The sequence below is a fragment of the Sphaeramia orbicularis genome, chromosome 10, assembly GCF_902148855.1.
Source record: "Sphaeramia orbicularis chromosome 10, fSphaOr1.1, whole genome shotgun sequence".
Classification (NCBI taxonomy): Eukaryota; Metazoa; Chordata; class Actinopteri; order Kurtiformes; family Apogonidae; genus Sphaeramia; species Sphaeramia orbicularis.
The window spans coordinates 16,720,233-16,746,061 of NC_043966.1; the positions used below are offsets into that span (position 1 = coordinate 16,720,233).

The 25,829-nt window shown below is 35.1% G+C and overlaps 2 protein-coding genes across 2 annotated transcripts in view; both read right to left on the bottom strand.

Moving 5' to 3' along the window:
- The window catches only part of LOC115426796 (kinesin-II 85 kDa subunit-like), a 43,273-nt gene extending 28,882 nt beyond the window's left edge, over nt 1-14,391 (bottom strand). Inside the window, exons 1-4 of the mRNA XM_030145032.1 lie at nt 14,147-14,391; nt 10,346-10,740; nt 5,925-6,082; nt 915-1,171 (exon numbers count right to left, since the gene is read on the bottom strand). Coding sequence (XP_030000892.1) covers nt 915-1,171; nt 5,925-6,082; nt 10,346-10,436 — 506 coding nt within the window. The 5' untranslated portion in view covers nt 10,437-10,740; nt 14,147-14,391. The remainder of the gene's footprint in view (nt 1-914; nt 1,172-5,924; nt 6,083-10,345; nt 10,741-14,146) is intronic.
- A 5,075-nt stretch (nt 14,392-19,466) lies between these two features.
- On the bottom strand, nt 19,467-25,131 carry leprotl1 (leptin receptor overlapping transcript like 1). Its single transcript, XM_030145235.1, has 4 exons — nt 25,002-25,131; nt 23,542-23,617; nt 22,234-22,420; nt 19,467-20,933 (listed from the first exon to the last, which is right to left on the bottom strand). The coding sequence occupies exons 1-4, from the start codon at nt 25,015-25,017 to the stop codon at nt 20,817-20,819; spliced, it is 396 nt and encodes a 131-aa protein (XP_030001095.1). The 5' UTR covers nt 25,018-25,131; the 3' UTR covers nt 19,467-20,816.
- Between the last annotated feature and the right edge of the window lie 698 nt (nt 25,132-25,829).

Sequence of the window (25,829 nt, forward strand, 5' to 3'; positions counted from 1 at the left end):
AAGCAGGTACACTCACTGTTCATGCAGAGGTGGACCTTACAGACCCTGTAGACCACATTGGACCTGAGTAGGGCTGCACGATTTTGGCAAAAAATAAAATCCCGATTTTTTTTCCCCTAAAAACTCGAGTTTCGATTTCGATTTTTGGGTAAAACTACAAAAGACAACAGAAGTCAGCATGTCGTTTTTGTGAGCAGCCCGCAATGCAAGGCACTGCTCTGACCTCAAATCTGTGATGGTATCACATGATGAACCCACAGAAGTTTTTTTTTTCTTCATTAAATCTTTATTGAATGAAGTAGAGTATACAAACAATGTATACAACAAGAAAATAACATAAGTTTGCCAGGGGGAATACTCTACAATAAAATGTCATCAGAGCAAATTCTGATGGTTTTTTATTGCCTTTTTGTTTCCAGATTTATCTAACAGCTTTAAATAAAGTTCAACATCTTTTAAAAAATAAATAATGTTTGGTTTTGTGTTCCAGAACGTACATTTGTGAATGAAAAATTTAGCACGTAAGATGAAATCGATTTGATGATTTCCCGTTTTTAAAAATCGGCCTTATTGAAACAATCCGATTTCGATTTAAAATAGATTAATTGTGCAGCCCTAGACCTGAGACTGTTGACTCACTGTCCTCACTGGAACTGCTGCTATCACTGTCTTGTAATGTGTGCAGAAATTACCAAAAATAGTCACATGCCTGATAAAGGATTAAGTTCAAATTGTCAAGAAGATGATTCACAAAACAGTGGCAACAGTAAAAACAATCTAGTTAAGACTTGATTTTGTCTGGGTAGCTATTCGTTTATTCATTAATTTATTTGTATTTTAGTTTTAGTCTCATTTGTTGTTCATTCTGTCTGTCTCTGTCTTTTCATAACGACACATCTCAGATTACTGTTTACCTGTGCAGCTCATCCTGGAGCCTGTCTGTCAGTGCAGCTCTACGCTGGGACTCAGCATGCAGCTCCGCCTGGAGGCTCTGTTCCACAGCAGCTCTGTGCTGGGCCTCAACATGCATCTCCTCCACAAGGCCCTGTAACCTCACCTCAGAGTTCTGGAGACACAGCACCTCTGAGCCCACCTGTCGAAGCAGCTCTGCATCTCGGAAGCTTTCCTCTGCCAGGAGGACCATACGCTGCTGCAGCAAGTGCACCAAGTCCTGCAGCGGACAGACATGGAAATGCACCGCAAATTTACAGGAGATCCTCACCTCTGAAGACATGAAAATTGCCAGGTAAAGTTTTGCATGTTTGATAGGTTCATGATTTTTAAAATTATTGCATCCTTATAGTGCTTCAGTCATCTGTTTATACAACATATATAGTTTTAGAACTTATTTTCTGGTGCAACTGCTGAAGCTCATCAAGGGTTTAGATTAAGTTTGCACATTTAATTGAACATTTTTGCACATTTGCAAGTGTATGAACAATACAATAAAATACAACAACAACTCTAATTTCCCAGTTTGGGATAAATAAAATCTATCTATCTATCTATCTATCTATCTATCTATCTATCTATCTATCTATCTATCTATCTATCTATCTATCTATCTATCTATCTATATATTTATCGTCTCTCTCTCTCTCGCTCTCTCTCTCTCTCTCTATCTATCTATCTATCTATCGTCTCTCTCTCTCTCTCTCTATCTATCTATCGTCTCTCTCTCTCTCTCTCTCTATCTATCTATCTATCTATCGTCTCTCTCTCTCTCTCTCTCTCTCTCTATCTATCTATCTATCTATCTATCTATCTATATATCTATCGTCTCTCTCTCTCTCGCTCTCTCTCTCTCTATCTATCTATCTATCTATCGTCTCTCTCTCTCTCTCTCTCTATCTATCTATCGTCTCTCTCTCTCTCTCTCTATCTATCTATCTATCTATCTATCGTCTCTCTCTCTCTCTCTCTCTATCTATCTATCTATCTATCTATCTATCGTCTCTCTCTCTCTCTCTCTCTATCTATCTATCTATCTATCTATCTATCTATCTATCTATCTATCTATCTATCTATCTATCGTCTCTCTCTCTCTCTATCTATCTATCTATCTATCTATCTATCTATCTATCTATCTATCTATCTATCTATCTGTCTCTCTCTCTCTATCTATCTATCTATCTATCTATCTATCTATCTATCTATCTATCTATCTATCTATCTATCTATCTATCTATCTATCTATCCTCTCTCTCTCTATCTATCTATCTATCCATCTATCTATCTATCGTCTCTCTCTATCTATCGTCTCTCTCTATCTATCCTCTCTCTCTCTGTCTCTATCTATCTATCTATCTATCTATCTATCTATCTATCTATCTATTGTCTCTCTCTCTCTCTCTCTCTCTCTCTCTATCTATCTATCTATCTATCTATCTATCTATCTATCATCTCTCTCTCTCTCTCTCTCTCTCTCTCTCTCTCTCTCTCTCTCTATCTATCTATCTATCTATCTATCTATCTATCTATCTAATCTCATTTAATCTATCTAATTCCATAGAGATTAAATTGTTCATATTAATCAGGTATCCAAGGACTGCAAGCAGTAGTTTTTGCCCTTTAAGTAAATGCACGTCACATCAAATACACTTGAAGGTCAAAGAATTCAGTGCAAGTTCAAACCTGACACTATAATAAATCTATGTGAGAGGAAAATGAGCGATGAGTCATACACAGTAAATCTTTAATCATGAATACCAAAAGGTTTCTTGAAAAGCTACTCATTCACACTGGTGGAAGTGAAAAGAAGATATAAAAGTACCAGTAAAAAAAAAAAAAGAATGATATATTACAGGTAAAAGTCCTATCAGTAAAGAAATATTTTCAGCAAAATGCAGTTTTTTTCAGTTCCTCTGATTGATATATTATTACGTATGATATTATTAGATTATTGAAGCATTAGTGTGAGGCATCAGCGAATTTGACCTTAATATCCAGTCATTTGTTTTCAGGTTGTATTTGCATTAAAAAAGCTTGTTATTTACATACATGGTGTAAAATCTTCATCCAAAAGATAACACATAACTTCAATCAGTGACATCTTTTAAATCACTTCTTAAAACACATTTTTATAGACTTGCTTTTATGTGATGTCTGTCCCTTTTTAACTTTTAATTTTAATTTTTAAATTTGATTCTGTTTGATTATTAATTTGTTCATACATCTCTCTAATTGTGTCGCTTCTGTTTTAGTGTTTTTACTTGCTTCGTGTATCCTGCTGTTGTGCCCTCTGTTAAAGCACTTTGTAAACTTTGTTTTTAAAGGTGCTATACAAATAAAGTTATTATTATTATTATTATTATTATTATTATTATTATTATTATTATTATTATTATTATTATTATTATTATTATTATTATTATTATAACTTAATCTGTGAGACACATGTTATGGAATAAGAGTTATTTGAGATTATTTGGATTAACTATAACAATAAAAAATACTAACAACCTCTAATTTGTACTTATTTCCAGTGTGAAGTTACTTTCTTCCACTTCATTTGTTACTGTTCAGCTACAACATGAAAATACCAAAACCTATTATTTCAGGATTATTAAAGATGCTGATTTGGCTAATGAAAATATCTAAAATTGCACCATGAGCTGATCTGAGGTTTGGGTCTGAAAAAGTACCATAAACATTTGCAAAAGGCTTAATGGAACAAAGACAAAGAAAATACAAATGCATTTCTGCAACACACTCATGCTGTTTTCTCCATTTTTTCTATGTTTTTAAATAGAAAGTGATGATGTGAGCCTCTTCAATCTGCAAAGCTGAAAACATACCTGTGTAACCTACAACAAGCAGCCAAAAAGGTTGGTAACAGCTGCCAAAGGCTTTTCATTTACAGTATGTTAACACTGGCACTTACTGGTAGCCTAATTACAGTGCAATTACCGTAATTTCAGCAGAGGTGGCCTTCTGGAATGGTCACGGTTTCATGGATTCAAATTATGGGATTTCAATGAGGTTAAACACTAGAAGGTTAAATGACACAAATTAAAAGAAATCACTGAATCAGGCAGAAACTGGCCTTCAGGTATGTTTATCCAAATAAGAATCAAATTGCCAAACCAACATTTGAAGTACAAATAGAGCTGAACGCTGTTTTGGAAATCGCAATTTGGTGAAAGAACTATGAAAGGATAATAGACCTGGAGATTGACTGGTGCTTTTTGGACTCTTTTACGTTGTAGTTTTGGTTTTATGGCACATTTACTGAAAGGTCCTGTCTCAGCATTCACATTAACCGTGTTGAGACAGAAACAGGAGGCAGCTTTCAACAGACGAGCTTTTATTTAAGCCAGTAAAATACCTGTTAAAGTCAGCAAAACAATGAAGTAAAGTCACAGCGGAAGTCTTAAACATGTGTGTACTGGAAGACCAAATACTAATACATTCTTTTACTGCAGTTTTATACTTATACTTCACTACATCTCAGAGGCAAGTCATTTATTTATTTAATTTATGAGGATAAACCCCTTGCGATGTACTACAACTACAATGCGGAGACAAACTAAAGTAAAATTAAGTAAAATTAACAGAAAAAGAAGAAAAATCCTACTAACAAAGCTAGATATTGTACTTATTGCTTTATTTTACTTGCCAGATTACAGTTTTCTGCCCCCTCATGAAATGTCCAGATGTATTAAATTTTATTGTTTTTGATAAATTTAAGGATTAACTCAAGCAAAATTTGACATTTACATTAATGCAGCACTATAATGAAACCAGAAACATCATATACAGTCAAAAAAATTATTAGACCATCCTTGTTTTCTTCAATTTCTTGCCTGGTACAACTAAAGGTACATTTGTTTGTTTGGTTTTTTTCTTTGTTTTTTTTTTTATATTTTGAGAATTTGATTTTATTTTTGGAAATGTTCCGTATCATAATATTAAAATCATCTCAGTAATCACAAAATGCATTATTATTTTTATTTTTATTTATTTATTTATTATTTATATTTATATTTATTATTATTATGTTACTAAAGTGTTTACAAATACTAATAGAATCATTTACTAAATTATTATCTTTCTTGTTCTATATTATCCCACCCTGGTTGTGAGCCCATATTCTGATGGCTTTTATGTAGATTTCATCGTCTACCATCATTTAAAATCATAATAGAGAATGAGTATTTCATTATATTCAAATGACAGCATGGCATTTTAAACCTTCTTGTTGATGGTAATAGCTGATACTCAGTGTGTAGTACATGACACGGATCAATTATTATCTTCTTTTTTTTTTCTTTTTTCTTTTCTTAAGAAAAAGAAAAAAAAAAAGGTACATTTGATTGAACAAATATAATGATAATAACAAAAATAGCTCATAGTAGTTTAATCTCAGAGCTGATATCTATCCATTGTCCATGTTTTCTTGATAAAAACCAAAATCACTTCAGTTCTTACTCAATATCTATGGCATTGTACTGACAAAAACAGTGCTTTTAGGCATTCCATGTTTTCTTTTCTGTCAGTTTTAGTCACATGATACACACAGGAGTTAGTACTTGATTGCATAAATATTGTTTTCAATGACTTTTGATGGTCTAATATTTTTTTTTAAAACACTGACCATTTTGCAGCACTTTGACTTTTCATACTTTAAGTACATTCTGCTGAAAATACTTAGACTTTTACTGAGGTACTGATTTGAATGCAGTATTTGTACTTGTATTGGAATATTTCCATACTATAGTGCAGTATTACAGTAGTACTTTGCTTTCATTAAGGATCTGAATACTGGTCATACTGGTTAGGAGAGTTAATACTGGAGTGCTTTTGTCCCTTAGTGGCTTAAGTATGAAGTACGCAGCGGTTGTAACTTGACTTTTTTCCTCACATTTACTTAGATGTTAACTGTCTGAGTGTTTAGCTGCTGTGTTTAGTTCCGCTGTGTTCACCTGCTGTTGGCGGATTTGGCAGATGAGCTGGTCCTGTTTCATCCTGAGCTCCATGTTGATTTGCTCCTGGTGGAGGAGGCGGTTGGTCAGCGCCTCCAGCTCATTCTGCAGCCTCCTCTCTCTTTCTCTGGACACCAGAAAGTCCCTGTCGACCACTGCTGCAGCCACATAAAGACCCCACAGCCAAAATCAGACCAAACTAGCACTGTTCACAATCACCAGCCAAACACAAGACACGCTGTTTGTCTGTTACTTAGACCCGCTTTAACCCATAAACACCCACTGGAGACCAAAACCATCTACTGATCTAAACTGTTTAATATCTGTTGATCCATTAATCCTATCAATACATGTAAATAATTGAGGTAAAATGCAGTTTCTCAGCTTTAAATCATCATCAGATATGACCCATTTGGACGTTCAGAGGCTCCGTAGTGAACCTGGAAACACTGTCATCTTCTACAACATCGATTCACCAGTAAAACCCATGGAGTTTAACCCTTTCATGCATAGTGGTCACTACAGTGGACAGCGATTCAAATCTGTTTCACTTGTTTCATTGGCAGATTTTTTTTTTTTTTTTTTTTACTTAATTCAAGATTATTTTGCTTAATTCAAACAAAAAAAATCTGCCAATGGAACAAGTGAAAATGATCTTGGTAAGAGTTCTTGAAATAACATTTTCAAGATATGTTGTCTAAAAATAAGTTCTTATATCTCACTGAAAAGTTACTCTTTAGGTGATTATGACTTATTTTAAGAGTGATGAGATATTTTGATTAGAAATGAGGAAAAAATACACTTGGTAAGCTTTAGATTTTTGCAGTGAGGTGCATCATTCATACACTGACATTCACACCATTACTGTATCTTTGCTGTTCTTGATAAATCTGATCTGCACTAACATATTTGAGTGTAAATCAAATGCTAATCGTTATTATACTGTAATTAACAGGGTTTTTTGGGGTTTTTTTTTTTTACAAGAACGTTTTTTTTTTCATACTGTCTGACTAATAACTAGTATTATAGTAGGTTAAAATGTGAGAAAACACATTAAAAATGTTTTTATGTCATAGTTTTCACACCGTATGCCAGTAAATGCATGTTTTTTTGCTTCAAAAATTAAATGTGTGAGATCCAGCTGAGTGGATATTTTTGTAACTCCATGAAAAATAGGTTCATAAAAAATTGTCAATCACATTGTCTTTTTCATGCCTAAAGAGGAATTAAAATACTCAGGTAAAAAATCTTGATTAAGATTCTTATAATTCATGCATGAAAGGGTTAATAAATAACAGTGGATGGTTTATACTTTACACTTGGTTTATGTTAAATTTTTGATATATTTTGTTGAAAACTCACTTTTTCTCTAGTTTTCTCTGTTTCTAATGTGATAACAATCAACTTTAATCTGAGCTTTTATGAACATCTACATGGTCAGGAAATTAAATATAGAAAAATACATGGTTTCCACTAAAAAACTCAAAATAAAGAGGATAATATTACAATAAATGGGAATAAATCACTTAAGAATGGTTAAATATAGAAAAAAAAAAGTCATTTTGGAGCTGCCACAAAAGTAGCTCAAAATGTGGAGAGACCCAGTGCTGCTTATGTGGCAGTTCTAAAATAGTTTATCCTATATCTTTAACTTTTCTTAAATTTTTCACTATTTATTATAATATTATCCTCTGTATTTTGTGTTTTTACAGTAAAAATTTGGTATTTTCCCATATTTAATTCACTGATCATGTAGATGCTCAGAAAAGCCCAGATTAAACTTGAGGGTTATTATACCAAAAAACAGAGAAAACTGAAGAAAAAGGGACTTTTTCAGCAAAATCTATCATTAACTGAACATAAACCAAGTGTATCCATCCACTGTCATTGATCCAACTCCATGGGTTTTACTGGTGAATCAATGTTGTTGTAGATGACGGTGTTTCCATGGTAACTACAGAGCCTCTGAACGTCCAAATGGGTCATATCTGATGACCATGAAAAGATGACAAATTGTATTTTGCACCAATTATTTACATGTATTGATAGGATTAGTGGATCAACAGGTATTAAACAGTTTTGATCAGCAGATGGTTTTGGTTGTTAGCGGCTGTTTGGGTCTTTATGGGTTAAATATAAGAAAAGACCTGATTAACACTGAAAAAGGCAAAATACAGAGAATAATATCATAATTAATGCTGATAAATCACTTAGGAAAGGTTAAATTAATTTGGGAATTGTCACAAAAGTAGCACTGGGTCTTTATGGGTTAATAGAAAATACTGTTTCTTTTAGTGCTGACAACATCAAATACTAAATTGCAATAATATTTAAAACCATAAAAGTCTAAATGTAGGGTTACGCGCCAGGTTGTGAGCGTTCCCAGCTCTCTCACCTCATCACTGTTCTCATGTTAAGAACATCTCCAATGCTCTGTTCTCTGCTCTGAAACTGTCCTCATCTGCAGTAAAAATATCACCTCATCATCTAATTTAAACCTGCACAGCGTCACTTAAGACTGTTGGAATATCTGTTGGTCATCAGCAAAAAACAACTTAAAATGTCACTGTTTAATGCATTACTGTTTCATTTACTTTTTCGGTTTTTCTGACCTCTCAACTCTTCATCTCATAATGTCATTATCTGTTATTCCTTTGTAACTAAGTACATTTACTCAAGTATTTTTCTAAAGTACAGTTTTTGACAATACTTATACATATACCTCCACCATGTATCTTCTAAGTTTGATTGCTAGTTTGTAAAATTTGCGTAAAAACAGAAAGTATTGATTTTTAACCCATAAAGACCCAAACAGCCACTGGCGACCAAAATAATCTACTGGTGTAAAATGTTTAATAACTTCTGAGCCACTAAACCTATTAATACATGTAAATAATTGGTATAAAATGCAGTTTGGTGTCTTTTCATGGTCATCAGATATGACCCATTTGGACATTCAGAGGCTCCGTAATGAACATGGAAACACCGTCATCTTCTACAACACTGATTCACCAGTAAAACCCACGGAGTTGGATCAATGATAGTGGATGGACACACTTGTTTTTATGTTCAGTTATTGATATCTTTGCTGAAAAAGTCACTTTTTCATTAGTTTTCTTTGTTTTTGATTTAATAAACCTCAACTTTAAACTGGGCTTTTCATGAACATCTCTATGATGTGTGAATTTAATTCAGGAAAATACATGATTTTTACTGAAAAAAAAAAGCAAAATATAGAGGATAATATTAAAATGAATAGTGATAAATCACTTAAGAAAGAATACATATGGAGAAAAAAATAACTTGGGAAGTGCCACAAAAGTAGCACTGGGTCTTTATGGGTTAAAGTTTAGGTTTTTTTTAATTGCACAGCGTGGAGATGATGTTCTTAATATTTGGTCTGTTTATTTGTCTTAAAATATACATTAAGTCCTGTCATTCAGGTCATCAGCACATTTTAGAAAAGGTTAGGAAAGAAGCAATATAGTACTAGAAATGAGGAAAAACCAAAAATGTTTTGATGCGTATTTATGATTTGGTGCAAAAGCAGGAGTAAAGATGGATTGATGACTGTTTATATGACCACAAAAACATGAGGAAAATCTGTGGTTTTAGGTTTGAAAACAATATAGTCACTGAAAGAAAGACAAGAAGAGATTTGGATATTTCACCTATGATGGCGGAGAAGAGAAGCCAAAGATTTGGAGGAATCTGGAGAAATTCCTGGAAAGCTTTGTGCTACATTTTACTGTATGAGAAAGTACTATATAAAAAATGATTGTTGATTGATTGATTGATTGATTGAAGCTTATTTCCAGAAAACACTATTCAGACTATTCAGCCAAACAACTTTTTATTTTGTTTCTTGAGCTTAGATACTGTGCCTATGTCTTATATAATATAATATAATATAATATAATATAATATATTTAAAAAAATGTTGGAAAGTTGTTGCATGTTATCCTATTCTGTTTTATACTAATTCTATATTATATTCCAGATGGGAATCTTGCACTTTTTACTGCACTACTTCAGCACTAAATCATAGTTTTACTTTTTCAAGGCCATAGTCATTGAAAAAGTATAAATTCTGGTTTGAAGAATCTTTAAATCCCACATAGTTCTTTGTACTTTATTGTAAAATCTCTTCAAACTAATGCTGTGACATTTAGAAAAACTTATTTTTATTTTTCACAGATTTTTTACAGTTTACATGCTTTTACTTCTGAAGTGATATGTGAACTTTATCACCTACAGAAACACAAAGAAGCACTAAAAACATGAATGGCTTTATCTGCTATGACACAGAACCCTTCTATACACAGTTGTATATTCTTTGAAGCATTACTGATAGGATTCCTCAAACAGATAAACTCCTGGAGGTCAAAGTCTTGTCTCTTTTTAGTCTGTGCATGTCTTACCTTTGTCATGTGCCAGGCGGGTACATTTGGCTGTCAGATACTGGATCTGACTGAAATCTTCATCTCTGTGCGCTCGAAAAAACCTCCTCATGCTCACCGATGTGTGAAGTGCACAAATTTGATCTACCCTGTCTACGTTTTCCTGCAGCTTCTCGCGGTGATCAGGGCAAACCGGGCGTGTCCCATACGGTCACACAGGACAGAATGTAAAACCACTGGGGCAATATTTAACTCTCCTCGTGCAGTTTATCAAGGAGAAGACGTACCTGGCATGCAGCTGTAAAGGGCAAGTTTAAGCATTAATCCAAAGCTGCTGTTGTCATAACACGGAGGCGTAGGAGTTTATGTTCAGACCTGGTGTGCTTTGTTTCCATCTGATGTGCTGCTTGTAAAAACTGGAAAACAAGCCCTTGTTTGATGCACAAAATTACAGACTTGATCTGAATTTATATGTAGATATTGTTTAAAAAAAATGTTCCCTGAAGGCAGTGGGAGCTGTAGGAGCGGTGGGCATGTCCTATCTAGCAGAATGAAGCCTTTTACATCAGCAGCCTCAGGTTAGAAGATTTATGATCCCAAAGATTAATTATGCAGAAGATGTCCCTGATATGTAATATGTGAAAATTACTACAACTGAGAAAGTGGAATTCAGCTCCTTTATATAGGTAAAAGGACTAATACCACACTATGAAAATACTTAAATACAGTCGCAGAAAAAATTATTAGACCATCAAAAGTCATCAAAAACAATGGTTATGCAATCAAGTACCAACCCTAACCCTAACACTAACTGAGGGAAGGAACATATATGAGTAAATTTAACTGTAAAAGGGGAAAACAGCAGCATTTAGAAAAAAAATAGAATATGAAAGAGAAGTTTACAAGTAAAATGGCCTCCTGAAATAAAATAGAAAGGTCTAATATTACCTTAAATGTATTTTATGTAATTTATAACTAATGTTTAGTGTAAAGTAGGCAAATCTCAAATGTTTAATAGAAGCATTTTTTTATACTTTCAACTGGAACATGATGCCTCTGTATTTCAACTTATGTCCTACCAAATTAAATATCTAATTTTTGTAAATCATGAAACTTTATGTGAAAAATGTTGCACAAGTCTCATCACACTAAATAGGCTCAAAAATCTGAACATCATTGTGTAACTGCAAGGACCGTTACAAACATGCAGCTCCAATGTTTTCTGTAATTGAGAAAATTACAGATAATGTATTTTTATGCCCAACTGTGCTACCTATAGTCGCGGAAAAAATTCTTAGACCATCAAAAGTCATCGAAAACAATGATTATGCAATCAAGTACTAACTCCTGTGTGTATCATGTGACTAAAACAGACAGAAAAGAAAACATGGAATGACCAAAAACACTGTTTTTGTCAGTACAATGTCATAGATATTGATGTAAGAACTGAAGTGATTTTGGTTATTATCAAGAAAACAATGGAAAATATCAGCTCTGAAATTAAACTCTTCTGAGCTATTTTTGTTGTTATCATTATATTTATCCAAACAAATGTACCTTTAGTTGTACCAGGCATTAAAATGAACAAGAAATCGAAGAAAACAAAGGGTGGTCTAATAATTTTTTCTGTGACTGCAGGTATAAGGTCTGAACTGACATCCATCCTTAAGCAAAAGGATGTTGGATTATCAGCAAAATGTGGGACTGAGCTCATTTGAACAAATGTATATGATGTGGTGTAATCTACAGCAGTGTATCATAGTGATTTGTACTTTGTGACAATGTTTGTAGCTGAATAAAAAGGTTTTAAAGAACAATACTTGTTTCTGAGATAAAGTGGAGAAGCAGTATGAAATTCTATATGGAAATCCTGTCAAGTACAGGTACAGTAGTGGGCACAAGTCTTAGACCTTTTGCTTGCTTGCTTGCTTATCTATCTATCTATCTATCTATCTATCTATCTATCTATCTATCTATCTATCTATCTATCTATCTATCTATCTATCTATCTATCTATCTATCTATCTATCTATCTATCTATCTATCTATCTATCTATCTATCTATTTATCTAGCTAGCTAGCTAGCTAGCTATCTATCTATCTATCTATTCATTTATTTATTCATTCACTGGTGTCTATATTAAGTAAGAAGTAAATAAAGGAAGTATTGCATGTTATCAACTGTGCTCCTGAGACCCAGCAATGCATTTTTGTCCTCTGCAGGAGACAAAAGTTTTACTGTTTTACTCAAAAAATGTTGTCCATTGCAAAGGACATTCCATTAATAAATAAATGAAAAAATAAGAATGATTTTAACCCATAAAGACCCAGTGCTACTTTTGTGTTAGTTCCCAAATAATTTTTCTCTCTATTTAACCTTTCTTAAGTGATTTATCACCGTTTATTACCTCCGCCAAGAAGGTTATGTTTTTGTCGGCGTTGATTTGTCTGTCTGTTTGTCTGTTTGTGTGCAAGATAACTCAAAAAGTTATGGATGGATTTGGATGAAAATTTCAGGAAATGTTGATACTGGCACAAGGAACAAATGATTAAATTTTGGTCGTGATCGGGGGTGGGGGGTGGGGGGCACGGGGGCCCACTGATCTGCCTTGGCGGAGGTCTGCGCTGTCTTTTCTAGAAAAGCACTCGTAGAGTGCAAACCTCCGCCAAGGCAGATCAGTGGGCCCCCCCCCGATCACCACCAAAATTTAATCATTTGTTCCTTGTGCCAGTATCAACATTTCCTGAAATTTTAATCTAATTCCGGGGCACTGATCTGCCCTGGCGGGGGTCTGCGCTCTCCGAGTGCCTCTAGTTATTATATTATCCTGTGTATTTTGTATTTTCCACTCTAAATTGTGTATTTTCCTGTATTTAATTTCCTGTTTAATTTTGGTGTTCATGAAAACTCAGTAAATTCAAAAGTTATTATATCAAAACAGAGAGAACTGAAGAAAAAGTGACTTTTTCAGCAAAATCCATCATTAACTGAACATAAACCTAGTGTCATTGATCCAACTCCATGGGTTTTACTGGTGAATTAATGTTGTAGAAGATGACGGTGTTTCCACGTTCATTATGGAGCCTCTGAATGTCCAAATGAGTCTAGTCTGATGACCATGAAAAGATGACAAACTAGAAGCACTCGGAGAGCACAGACCTCCGCCAAGGCTGATCAGTGGCCCCCCCCGCGGGTCCCCCCACCCCCGATCACCACCAAAATTTAATCATTTCTTCCTTATCCCATTTCCAACAAACCCTGAAAACTTCATCAAAATCTGTCCATAACTTTTTGAGTTATGTTGCACACTAACGGACAGACAAACAGACAAACAGACAGACAGACAAACCCTGGCAAAAACATAACCTCCTTGGCGGAGGTAACTATTTTACACCAATTATTTACATGTAGTGATAGGATTAGTGGATCAACAGATATTAAACAGTTTAGATAAATGGATGCTTTTGGTTAATGATGGATGTTTGGGTCTTTATGGGTTAAAAATGTGTCTGAAAAAACTGTTGCATTAAGCATTTTCTAATCAAGGCAATTGTTTAATGTAAAAAAAAAGAAGCTAAAACTCCCTTTCCTGGGTCTCAGGAGGATATAGTGCAGATTACAGACCTTATTTATTTATTTTTACACATTAACAGGGGTAGATTCTTCATAAATCAATATATAAACAATAATACTCTTAATATAAAGGCCTAAAAAATGAACAAGAGTACCATGAAGTATATAACTGTACCTGTCCTGTCAGTAGTGCAGTTACAGCTCGTCTTTGAATATAAAACTATGCACTCATATAATACTTGACTCACCTCAGACTTTATTTCCGTAGTTTATAGATGACAGGACGATAAACTCAGTTGAAGGAGCACAAGTGAGTCATGAATTCAGTTTACACTTTGCATGATGGTGTAGCTGTTGGTCCACCAGCAGATGGAGACAAACCAAAGCTGTTTCTGCTCTTATTATTTCCCTCTAATGAGAATAAACTGAATTCAGACAAATTACTTCAAGGTGATAACATGGTTGGATATAAATATACTATAAGAAGCCAGTGTTAACCAGTGTCATCAATAGGAGCTGCTGTTTTAACCAAAACAGCAGAAATTGCATTTAACAACTAGTCATTCATGTTTACACCTATGGTAAAGTGATAGTTATGTTAACCCTTTCATGCATAGTGGTCACTACAGTGGACATCTATTCTCTAGCTGTTCTCTTGTATGTTCATGGGTTTAGTTGTTTTAGTTCCATGTCCTCCTGAGACCCAGCACTGCATTTTTGTCCTCTGTAGGGGACAAAAGTTTGACAGTTTCACTAAAAAAAATGCTGCTCATTGCGAAGGACATTCCATTAACCCTTTCATGCATTAATTATGAGAACCTTAGTTAAGATTTTTTTTTCTTGAATGTTGTTATTCCTCCATAGGCATGAAAAAAACAATGTGATCAAGTTTTTTTTTTCATGGAGTTACAAAAATGTTTGCATTTAATTTTTGAAGTAAAGAAACATGTTTAAAACCCAATATCAGAAAGTGATAAGAAAACAATGAAATAAAATCTGTTGTTTTCTCACATTTTAACATATTCTAATGCTGGTTATTACTCTTTTCATAGAGATAATATGCAAAAAAAAAACTTTTTTTTTTTTTTTTAACAAATAACAATTGATTTACACTGAAACATGTTACTGCAGATCAGTTTTATCAAGAACAGCAAAGTTACAGTAACGGTATGAATGCAGAGTATGGGATGATGTATAAGCGTCCACTGTGTTGGCTGATGTGGAATTAAAACAAACAAAACCCATGAATATACAAGAGATCAGCTGTAGAATAAACTGTCCACTGTAGTGACCACTATGCATGAAAGGGTTAAAAAATAAATGAAAATAATTTCAAAAATGTATCTGAAAAAACTGTTGCATTATGTAGTTTCCAACCAAGATGACTGTTTAACGTAAAAAAAAAAAAAAAAAAAAAACTAAACTAAAAATGTTCACTTTCCTGGGTCTCAGGAGGATATCAACCAACACAGTGGACGCTCATGCATCATCTACACTGACATTCAGACCATGACTGTAACTTTGCTGTTCTTGATAAACCTGATCTGCACTAACATGTTTGAGTGTAAATCTGCTAATTTTCTCAAACTTTTTTTTTTTTTTTTTGTGTATTACCTCCATAACTAGTATTAGAATATGATAAATGTGCAAAAACATTAGATTAGCTGCATTAAAAAATATATATATTTCATAGTTTTCACACAGTAGATCACTTTATGATGATGGGGTTTAAATATATGTTTCTTTGCTTCAGAAATCAAATGCATGCTGTCCAGCTGTGTGGACATTTTTGTAACTCTGTGAAAAATAGATTCATAAAAAAAATTAAAAAATTCAATCACATTGTTCTTTTCATGTCGAAATAGGAATAAAAACACTCAGGAAAAAAAAAAAATCTTGATTAAGGTTCTCATAATTCATGCATGAAAGGGTTAAATACACAGTGGCTATGAATGGTTCTAACATTAGATCTGATAAAATGTTAATCTTAACGATGATGCTGATAATTTGGAATTCTTCATCAGTGCTGTTACTTATATAAATATCATGTAATGACAGTAAACAGGGTTTCTGCAGCTATCAGCAAAACTAATTTAATGCCCTTTTAAAGCCACTTTAAATAAATGTAATGCTCATGTCCAACTGCAGATACAGTTTTATATATACAGGGTGTCCCATAAGTCTCCATACATAGGAGACATAATACATATGGTTCTAACATGTATTTCTTTATATTTCTTCTTTATAGTTCTTCAGCAGTGGAGGACATGCATTGAAATGTGTTCCCGACAAAATGGCAGTCATATAGAGCATATTATATAAATAAAAAGGGTTTATGTCAAGAAACGTTTATTTTTCCTATGTATGGAGACTAATGGGACACCCTGTAGTTTTCTGACAGTTTACCGTCGACAGGCTCTAACCAGGTTCTGAATAGTTCCTCCTCCAACCACTTCTGTTGAAACTTGCATTTTCCCATTTTTCCAACATTTGCTAATATTCCCTCTGCTCTTTCACCACAGCATGAGCACGCTCACAACACGTTGCATTCCAAGCATCTGGTGTTGTGACTTCATGCATCGGCCATAAACCATAGCAAATTAAAAGGTTCCACCTGTCAATCATCACACTATACTTTAGATCAAAATTATTAAATATTTATATAATCAAAATAAATCATGAATAACAATGGTTTTTCCTACCAAATGTATTTAATTTTTTAATGCCTCCGGACATCAAATTTATTGTTTTTTTAATGCCATTTAAGGCCTTAATTTTCACAAAATCTAATGCTTTTTAATGACCTCCAGAAACCCTGGTAAATGTACATCATGCAAACTGGCTCCAAATACAAAATAATGTACAGGTTATGTTAAAAATGTAAAAAAAAAAAAAAAAAAAGAAAATCTTTAAAAAAAAAGGTCCAGGCCATGTGTGGTACATAGCCCGGGAAGGGACATGAAGAAAAAAAAACAACTGCGTTATGTGTTTTTTTCTTCATGTCCCTTCCCGAGCTCCGTATGTGTTGCTGTTAACTGGTACTTTTTTCCTCATCTGCTAAATTTATCAGGTGTTTCAGTGGGTGTCTGCATCTGTAAAACAATACCATTTTGTTTTTGAATGTATAAATAACACTAAAATTGTATTCAATATTTCTTTGCATCATAGTATAAACTTTTATTTTTGTTGGCTGTCTTGTGCTGATAATTTGCTTCAGGTGCTTGCTTTTATTGGTGGTTGTATTTTTTTTTTTTACATGTCCAAAATAAAACCTTCATCGATTCATTCATCCATGAATAAATATGTTGTGACAGAATCATTCAGTAAATGTGTGCATCAAACCAAAACTACAAATTATAACAGAAAACAAAGGCAAAGATGAGCTGTCAGGCTTCTGCCCAATTCAGTGATTATTTAAAGTCTTTTTATATTGATTTTTTTGGTTCGCTCATCTGTCGATAAACATCAGCTTATTTCCTGCCAAGTCTCGTATCTGATGTGATTGTGGTGAAAATGTGAACGCATGCATAGTCATTCAAAGAGAGAGAGGATGTTCCAAAATGGCCTTTATTTAAAAAAAGAAAACCACCATGCTGACGTCTGCCTCTTTAACACAAAAGTTGTAGATAGAAAATGGCGTTGGACATTGACACAAAGCGTCCGATCAAATAAATAAATACAACATCCTCCTGCATCCGTGAGAAAAACAGAACGTTTTGTCTTAAAACAGGAACACAGGAAAACCCATTCTTCATCTACACACCAGATTCAATCACATTTGGGGGAAGTCAACATCAGAAACTCGAGACATATTTAGCTTATAGTTCACACAGTGTCATACGTTTACATTTCAGAAACAAAACGTGGAGTTACCCTGCCTGTCCAGACTACGAGCGTTTCATTTGGATACAGGGTGGAATTTTAGAATAAATATCAACAAATCATGTCAGTAGTTTTTAACGTCAAGCTTTTTTATTTTTTAATGAAGCCAAAAAGCTGCCGTCTTCATTGTGTTTCCAATACATTCAGCACCTTCACTGAGGTTTGATCTGGGGAGTTTGTAACAGAGCAGAGACTTTAAAACTGCTATGAATGGAAACCAATAGTCAAAGTACCTTCTGAGCTATCCATAGGACTTGAACCTTGAAATAATAAGATGAATCAAATACTTTTTAAGACATTAGCTTATATGTACATAGGGCTGGGTACGGAACTTTGATACTTTTATGGCACCGACTGAATAGATACCACCAAAAATAATGAAAAATGTCAAATTTAAATACCTAAGAAGTGTCAGTGCATGCATGTAAAAGCCTTGTGTGCTTGGTTTTTATACATTTATGAGTGATAATTTGTTAACGTACAGTTGAAAAACCTGAATTTTAAGCATGTCACATTAAACAGGTTCTTGAGAAATAAATAAATAAAGCTAAAGATTTTAACATGATGTGAAATGTGGGAAAGTTTTGGAACTGGTTTAGAGGCCAGTGTTTCAGTATTGGTACCAGTATCGGATCTTTTACCCAGTCCTAATAACACCTTAAAGAAATCATCATTTTCATACTTGACCATCTAAAGCAAACGAGTCAACATCTAAAAGCAAATGTTTTAATACTCAGCACGCCACAGCAGCGACGAGGTAATGTCATTCCTCTCTCAGCTTCCTCTAACGCAGTTAAACTAGAAAGCTGCACCTGACTGATTGCACATCCAGAGCTGTAACAGATTACATCAACCGATACACACATTTCCTTCACATAAACCGGAGAATTAAAAAAATGCTGGTGTGTGGATATAATGCAACAGCATGTTGGCCATGTCTGGACCTAATGTGCTTCTACAGAAAATTCTAACAGTCGTGACTCTGAGCGGTGTCACTGCGTTCTTCCACTTTAAAGGAATGAAAACAGTCACATCTAAAAGCTTAAGAGCTGTTAATGACGGAGCAGGCCTTAGTTATAAGTAGCCCAGGTCTTAGGTTGGCCCGGTTTCCAGCAAACACTTCTGTCCTCTCACTAATCCTGCACTAGCAACTGCTGGAGGCTTGTCGTGCTTCCTTGACCTGAAGCTGACACTAACAGAAACTCAGGCTGAGGATCGCTACCGATTTCCTTTATCCATTCAATTTTGATTAGCAAAAATCACCATTTTACCCAGTTTTGTCTTAATTCAGTTAGGGTTACTTCAATTACAAGACCAATTTTGTGCCGATATGAAAGGGATAATGCTGTAAATTGTATAGGGAGCCCTCTGTATTCTTACACACAGTCGCAGAAAAAATTATTAGACCATTAAAAGTCATCAAAAACAATGGTTATGCAATCAAGTACTAACTCCTGTGTGTATCATGTGACTAAAACAGACAGAAAAGAAAACATGGAATGCCTAAAAGCACTGTTTTTGTCAGTACAATGCCATAGATATTGATGTAAGAACGGAAGTGATTTTGGTTATCAAGAAAACAATGGAAAATGGATAGATATCAGCTCTGAAATGAAACTCTTCTGAGCTACTTTTTTTGTTATTATTATATTTGTCCAAACAAATGCATCTTTAGTTGTACCAGGCATTAAAATGAACAAGAAACTGAAGAAAACAAAGGCGGTCCAATAATTTTTTCTACGGCAGTATATTATTGCTTGAAGTAAGAAATCGCAATAATTTTGATTTTTTTTTTTTTTTTTTTGCAATAACTTGTTTATCCCACTTATTATATGGCTACTCACTAAAGAGGTCAATAATTTGGCAACAATGATTAGAAAATTATGTCCTGTTTTTATGCTCATAACTTGCCCCACATTGACATAGCCATGTATGAAATTCACTTTTTTTTTTTTTAATTTATCGTCACACACAAGGTCCAATCAGTGCTTAGTGCAGAGGGAACCGACAGAGCTGAAGCTGTAATCAACCCTGGCATATTGGATTATTAATCAATATCAGATCATTCTAATACACATCCTTTCCAGTGAGCCCAGCCCTCGAGGTAAGAGCCCTCATAAGCAGAACAAAACCCGGTGAATAAGCAGCTTCTGTCAGGTTGGCACCGGGGACATCACCGAGTCAGTTAAATTTGATCTGTGTGGCGTTTTGGGGGGGGGGGGGGGCGTTCGAACCAAGTCTCTTCAGCAGCTTTGAGAGAGGAAACAAACTCACAAGCAGCAAACTCACAGCTCAGACGAAAACTGCTTTATCAGAACAGACATGATAAAGCATTAGCACGTCACTGAGCCACATTAACCACATGTAACAGAACTGAAAGATGTGGAGCGTTGTAGTGGCGACAACAGTTCACAAGTGCTAATATAAGCTGATATAAATCTGCATTTTTAACAGCTCAAGTATCACCTTTAACTGCGACAAACAAAAAATAAACAGTGTTTTTGCTTAATGAGAACCCGCGTTAAATAAGTGTTTTCCTCCATGTGATGAGTTAAATCTGAGCATCAGCATCAGTTTTCCTCCTTTTTACCTTCAACTCAGCGCACCGGTATGTGCTCTAGTCTTAGTATCGAAAACTCTTAAGAGATCTGTCAAGTGGAGGCAGTAGGTCATGCAGCGATGACCTGCTCCTTTTGGTCAGATTAATGCAATTTCACAGATAACAAAAGCCGTTGTTCACCAGCCGATTACAAAGTGACAGCGGGCGTACGGATGGAGAAACAAACACGACACACAAGTCAGACAGCATAACTTAAAATGAGAACAACTCCAAATCAAAGTCAGCATTTTCCATCCAACTTTTGTCAGTTCAGTATGATGCAGGCAGGAACAAAAAGTATTGCACTGGTTTGGAGTGAGTCTATGAATGGGCGGTCATCATATAAATAACAACAACAAGAACCAAAACAGTAATACCAATATTAATTGTAACGCTAATAAAAACAGTTCAGACTAAGGTCCCTCTGCCGCTGCTGTTTACCACTGCTGCCAACTGAAGTCATCGTTGGATCCGAAGACCAGGAAGAAACCCAGGATGGTCCCGAAGATGACTATGTTCCCCGTTAGCACAAGCGCACATGCCCCCCAGGCAATCTGCGAAGAGACACATTAATAATTCAGTTTAACAAATGCTCCTGCATGCTGCCAGCCTGCATATTTAGGACAAAACCTGGAGGTGTCAACAGTAAGAGTTTACAGAATGAGTTCTACATGAGTGTTATATTCGGGACGTTAACAGCAGCTGGCGCTTGTCTGTGCTCTTTCCACTCCTCTGTGACATCTCTTTCAACTATATTATCCAAACTGCTGGGGTAAACTGCTGAGTTGGATTTTGTCTCTCCTTGGTGTTCCCTGTGAAATCATCAAATCCCTTTGGTTTATATTATTATATTTTAATGACTGTGGGGTTTTGAACTCTTACGCACAACTGACTCAAAATCATCTTTAATGTGTCACACAGCTTGTTGCATTTCTATTTACTTTTAACAGTTTTTGATGACATTGGAGCTCTGTGGTACAAAGGAATTAGCTTTGTCAGGTTTTAAGGACGGAAATCAAGAGCCAATTCTAAATTGTGAATCCAAATTTATAAAATACTTTCCATCAATGCCAGTAAAAGACAACTAAAAGAAAGAGGGAGATAGAAAAAAAAAAAAACACCAACAAATAACAGTAACATCAAAAGTTCCGTGTCTATGATTTACTGAGGTTCGAGGGCTATGATTGTTGAAGTGAAAAATAATATTCATAATTGTGTTTTCTATTCTGTATAATCACCTGAAATACAAATAGCTATTTTTGCTACTTTATAATGGGTTTTTCTTGTGGTCACCTCCGTCAAATTTTGTACCACCTCCAAATATCAATAAGGGTCCTCAAGGAAAAAAAGCATGTCTCTACAGCTGCAGAATCACACCAACATGGTAGCACTGTCTTTTTTTTTTTACCCAATAGAAAGCTTATGGGCAGCAGTGTCTGGAAACAGAAGCTCAGCAAAGGTAACAGTGAAAATTAATGACGTGAGAACATGTTTATATGTGTCAGCACAAAATTAAAATCTCAAACTTAAATTCACTCAAAGCTAATCACACCATTCTATGCATCATAATTTTTTTTTAAGGTTTGACATGTGATGCACTGTATTTGAGTGAGATGTCTGGAAATTGGAAATGTTTTTTACGTAACGAAAACTTTAAAAGGTGCCGTTTTCTGACCTTTATAATGCCAGAGCTCAAGACACTATAACTGTAGCTACATTGTCTGATCACTAGAGAAACTTTTTCCAGGAAGTGAAATTTCTTTTCTTTTTTTTTTTATTTAACAGAAGTTGTTGTTTTTCATTGTTGTTGCCCTTATTCACCTAACCCTCATTTCTACTAAAATGCAGACTTACTACATCAGCTCTTGCGAAGACAATGGGCAGACCAAAAGCTGAAATGACGATGCCCGTTGTGAGGAAGATGGCCAGCTCTTTGCAGGCGTTACTGGCCGAGTCTGTGTCATCAACCACCCTCCGCGAGATGCAGTACGGGATTGGAGAGAGGATGTAGAAGAAGAGGAGGAACAAAGGCCAGTATGTACTGCAGAGAGGGAAAATAATACAAGATAAAGAAAAATAACCACCTACTGTGATAGTGAGAGTGCATCCAGGTGAACTCAAGGATGAAACACTGTTCGGCTCTTAGCACACTATGATCTCAGTTCACTGGTGTTTCTTAACCAAACAGGAGCTCAATCTATATTTAATGTATTTGTCCATACTTACGTAGTCATAACAATAATAATAATTTAATATTTATACAGGACTTTCCTAGACTTAAAGAGCTAGAATGTATAAAAAAGACATCTTTAAAAAAAAAAAAAAATCTGACTGAGCCCCATGTGTCTGACAAAGCTCAGTTGTGGTAATGAGTTCGCATGAAGTTGAAGAAAATGCTTGGTAATTTACACTATGTATTTTATAAACAGTCAAATAAGACAGGTTTGACACAAAATAACACAGAGTGAGACTAATTAACACTGACTCTAACAGATTTCTGGGATGACATCTACACCGCATTATTTGACATATTCAGAATACACATACCTAAGGAGCCCTTGCATGCCCTGCTAGGAGCCATTCCTGAGGGCTTTGAAAGTAGAGATAATATATATCTACTTCAAATTCTCCTGGCAGCAGCAGTTAAGGGTATCACTGTCATTTGGTAGACACCAAATATTCCAACATTCCAATCATAGAAAGACCGCGTATGGGAACTCTATAGACTGGAGGATATAACTTATAATTTAAGACTCCAGAGGGAGAAACTCCTAAGGAGATGGGCCCCTGTGTTCCTCATAATGTTTCATTTTGTTTAATTTTGTCTGTGTGTAAATCTGTTGGTATGAAACTATCTGATGTGATACTTAGGTTTGTTGTCTTTTGCGTATGTACAATCTAAGTCTTATGACTGTATGTTGAATGTTTATGTCTCCAATAAATAAGTTTAAAAAAAGAAAAAGATCATACACTACTGCACCTATCCACATACCAAAAAACACTTAAGTTTTAGAATAAAATATAACTATAATGTCCATCAAGGTAAAAAAAAAAAAAAAACAAAAAACATATATTTTAGTTCATCAGCAAGGTCAGGATAGTGTTGCACGTGATACCTAACTGCAGTATCCTTTACACATGGACTGAATGTGATGTACTTACTCATACACAGGGAGGGCACATCCTAGCATGAGAAACATAAGGCCAACGGCCCCTCCAAAAGAAAGGCTGATGAGAGCTACAAGAGAAGCAGAAGAGAGGGTCAGTGGTTAGCTTCCTCTGGATATACAACCATACACTGGTGGCCAAAAGTATTAGAACACCTGACAATCCTCCAAAATTCCTTTCATAATGTTCATGAAGCATGCGGATGTTGCTCTGAGCACAACAGATATCAGATAAAGTGAGTCCTGTTATTATTCACTTTTAATATTAGTTTTAGTATTCACTTAATGAGCAGGCCCTGTGCATTCTACAGAATCACAAGATTCCCCAACACTGTCAATTTAACCATGATCATACCTGACAATGAGTACACAAGCAATTTGGTTTCTTCTGTGAAGGAACATGATTGTGTGACATTGACAGTGAAATAGTCCTGACTTGTTTTTCTCCTTATGATGTCTCAGTTGATGGCTCTATTCTATGGTTTATAGAGCATAATAGTGACTCTGTAGATGTTTCATTACTTTTATGGGCATTTTAAAAAAGAAGAAAACAAACAGATGAAACCTCTTAAACATGGCAAATATTCGAATAATTTTGGCCACCACTGTATGTATAACTGTTATGCGAGACTGGATATACCAAACTACACTCCTAATTTTTAAACAAACCCGTTTTCTAAAAAAGATGTTACATTTAGTTTCAGCAAGTGCAAAGTTACAGCCATCCTTTCTGATCGTAATAATGGCTAATCTTAATTTTCATCGATTCATCATCAATTTCAATGCATTTCAAAGACACAGAATACCCTTATGAATGGGAAAAGCCATGTTCTGGATCTCACAAATATAATTACAATAGCTGGTGTCAATCTTAAACCGGTTTTCCACATGAGACCCTGCTCATGTCTGATGGTGGGCCCTGCCTGCCTTAGCCATCATGTGATGAATCAGCTGATTTCACGTGCACCACGACTACGTTTGCAATATAAATCCCACTGTTAGATGCTACTGGGATGTTCAGCAGTGTGGACAATGTGGATGGTAGTTAACAGCTCACTAAGGGTGGTTTCAAAAGCACGGCATTCAATCAACGTCTGTGCAATTACTTCAGGTGCAGCTAGCACTAGCTTACATACGGTAACTACGTGATTATACCGCTAACCAAGCATGTGGTTTAAAACGGGCTTATAAACAATTTTTTATCAAACTGAGAGCAACTAACTAATTATCACTGGTTAATATTCTTCGGCCTCAAAAACTCAGAGGCCACTAGCGGAGGGAGTGCAGGCTATTTAGCCAATGTTGCTAGCAACTGGCCCTGCGGATCACTAGCTTACATTCCCGTTAGCATCCAAAACGCATCCCTCCTACTCTGAGGAAATTTCGCCTCTTTTACACTGACTCTTCCACACTTCAGATGGTCTCCAGAAGAAATAAAAAATACAATCTAGTTACCTTTAATCCCGGCCATCTCTCATGGACAAAAGCTCGACACACAGCCCAAGCAGATGACAACAGTGCCCCCCCTCCTCGAGTGTTGAGTCGGACAAACCTCCGACACCGCCAGCCTGCCGTGATGCTTTCAGGTGCTGTCAGAAATAATAGGGGAAAAGTTGAAGACATAAGATGAATGTAAAAGCCAAATACATCAGCAGTGTTGAAGGGAGTATAAGAGCAAAATGTTATCAGCCAAATGTATTTAATGTACAGTAACAGTTTAAAGTTACCATACATTATCAAGAATATATGGTAAAATATTACATAAAAGACAAGTCACAGATTGCCATAGATCTACAAAGACGCAAAGCATTTAGTAACAGACATAACACTGTTAAAATTGCAGTTATTTTTCTTAAGAAATTTTACATTCTTCATGGATTATTTGCATTTATTATGAAAGGATGGTGAGCAGATGTAAACATTTTCATAATGTGATTTTGTTTTGCAATTTTTTCACATTAAAACAAAAAGAAAATTTGGAGTTGTCATTATTTATAGGTTTTTATGTTATTACTTTACTGCTCCAAGATCAAATTGGGCTGTTTGTGTCCCATTGAACTAAAATGAGTGTGACACCCCTGATTTAATACAACTCCAAGTTTAATGAGAAGAAGGGTTTTACGCTCAAGCCATAAACTCATTACACCACCCAAACCAACATCAGACCCCATCCGCTGATGAGGAAAAATGTTTTAGCTACTCAGGGTGAAGCAGAATTTTACAGAGTATCCTGAAAGCCTCATTTGCCTATGCCACTACAAAGTTTTCTCTGTAAAACTAAAC

What these genes read in the sequence shown, in the direction of transcription:
- leprotl1 (XM_030145235.1), bottom strand. An exon ending in TGTGCCCTCCCTGTGTATGA is followed by an intron (nt 22,421 to 23,541) that starts GTAAGTACATCA and finishes CCCTCTCTGCAG; the next exon opens with TACATACTGGCCTTTGTTCC. An exon ending in TCTTCGCAAGAGCTGATGTA is followed by an intron (nt 20,934 to 22,233) that starts GTAAGTCTGCAT and finishes GTCTCTTCGCAG; the next exon opens with ATTGCCTGGGGGGCATGTGC.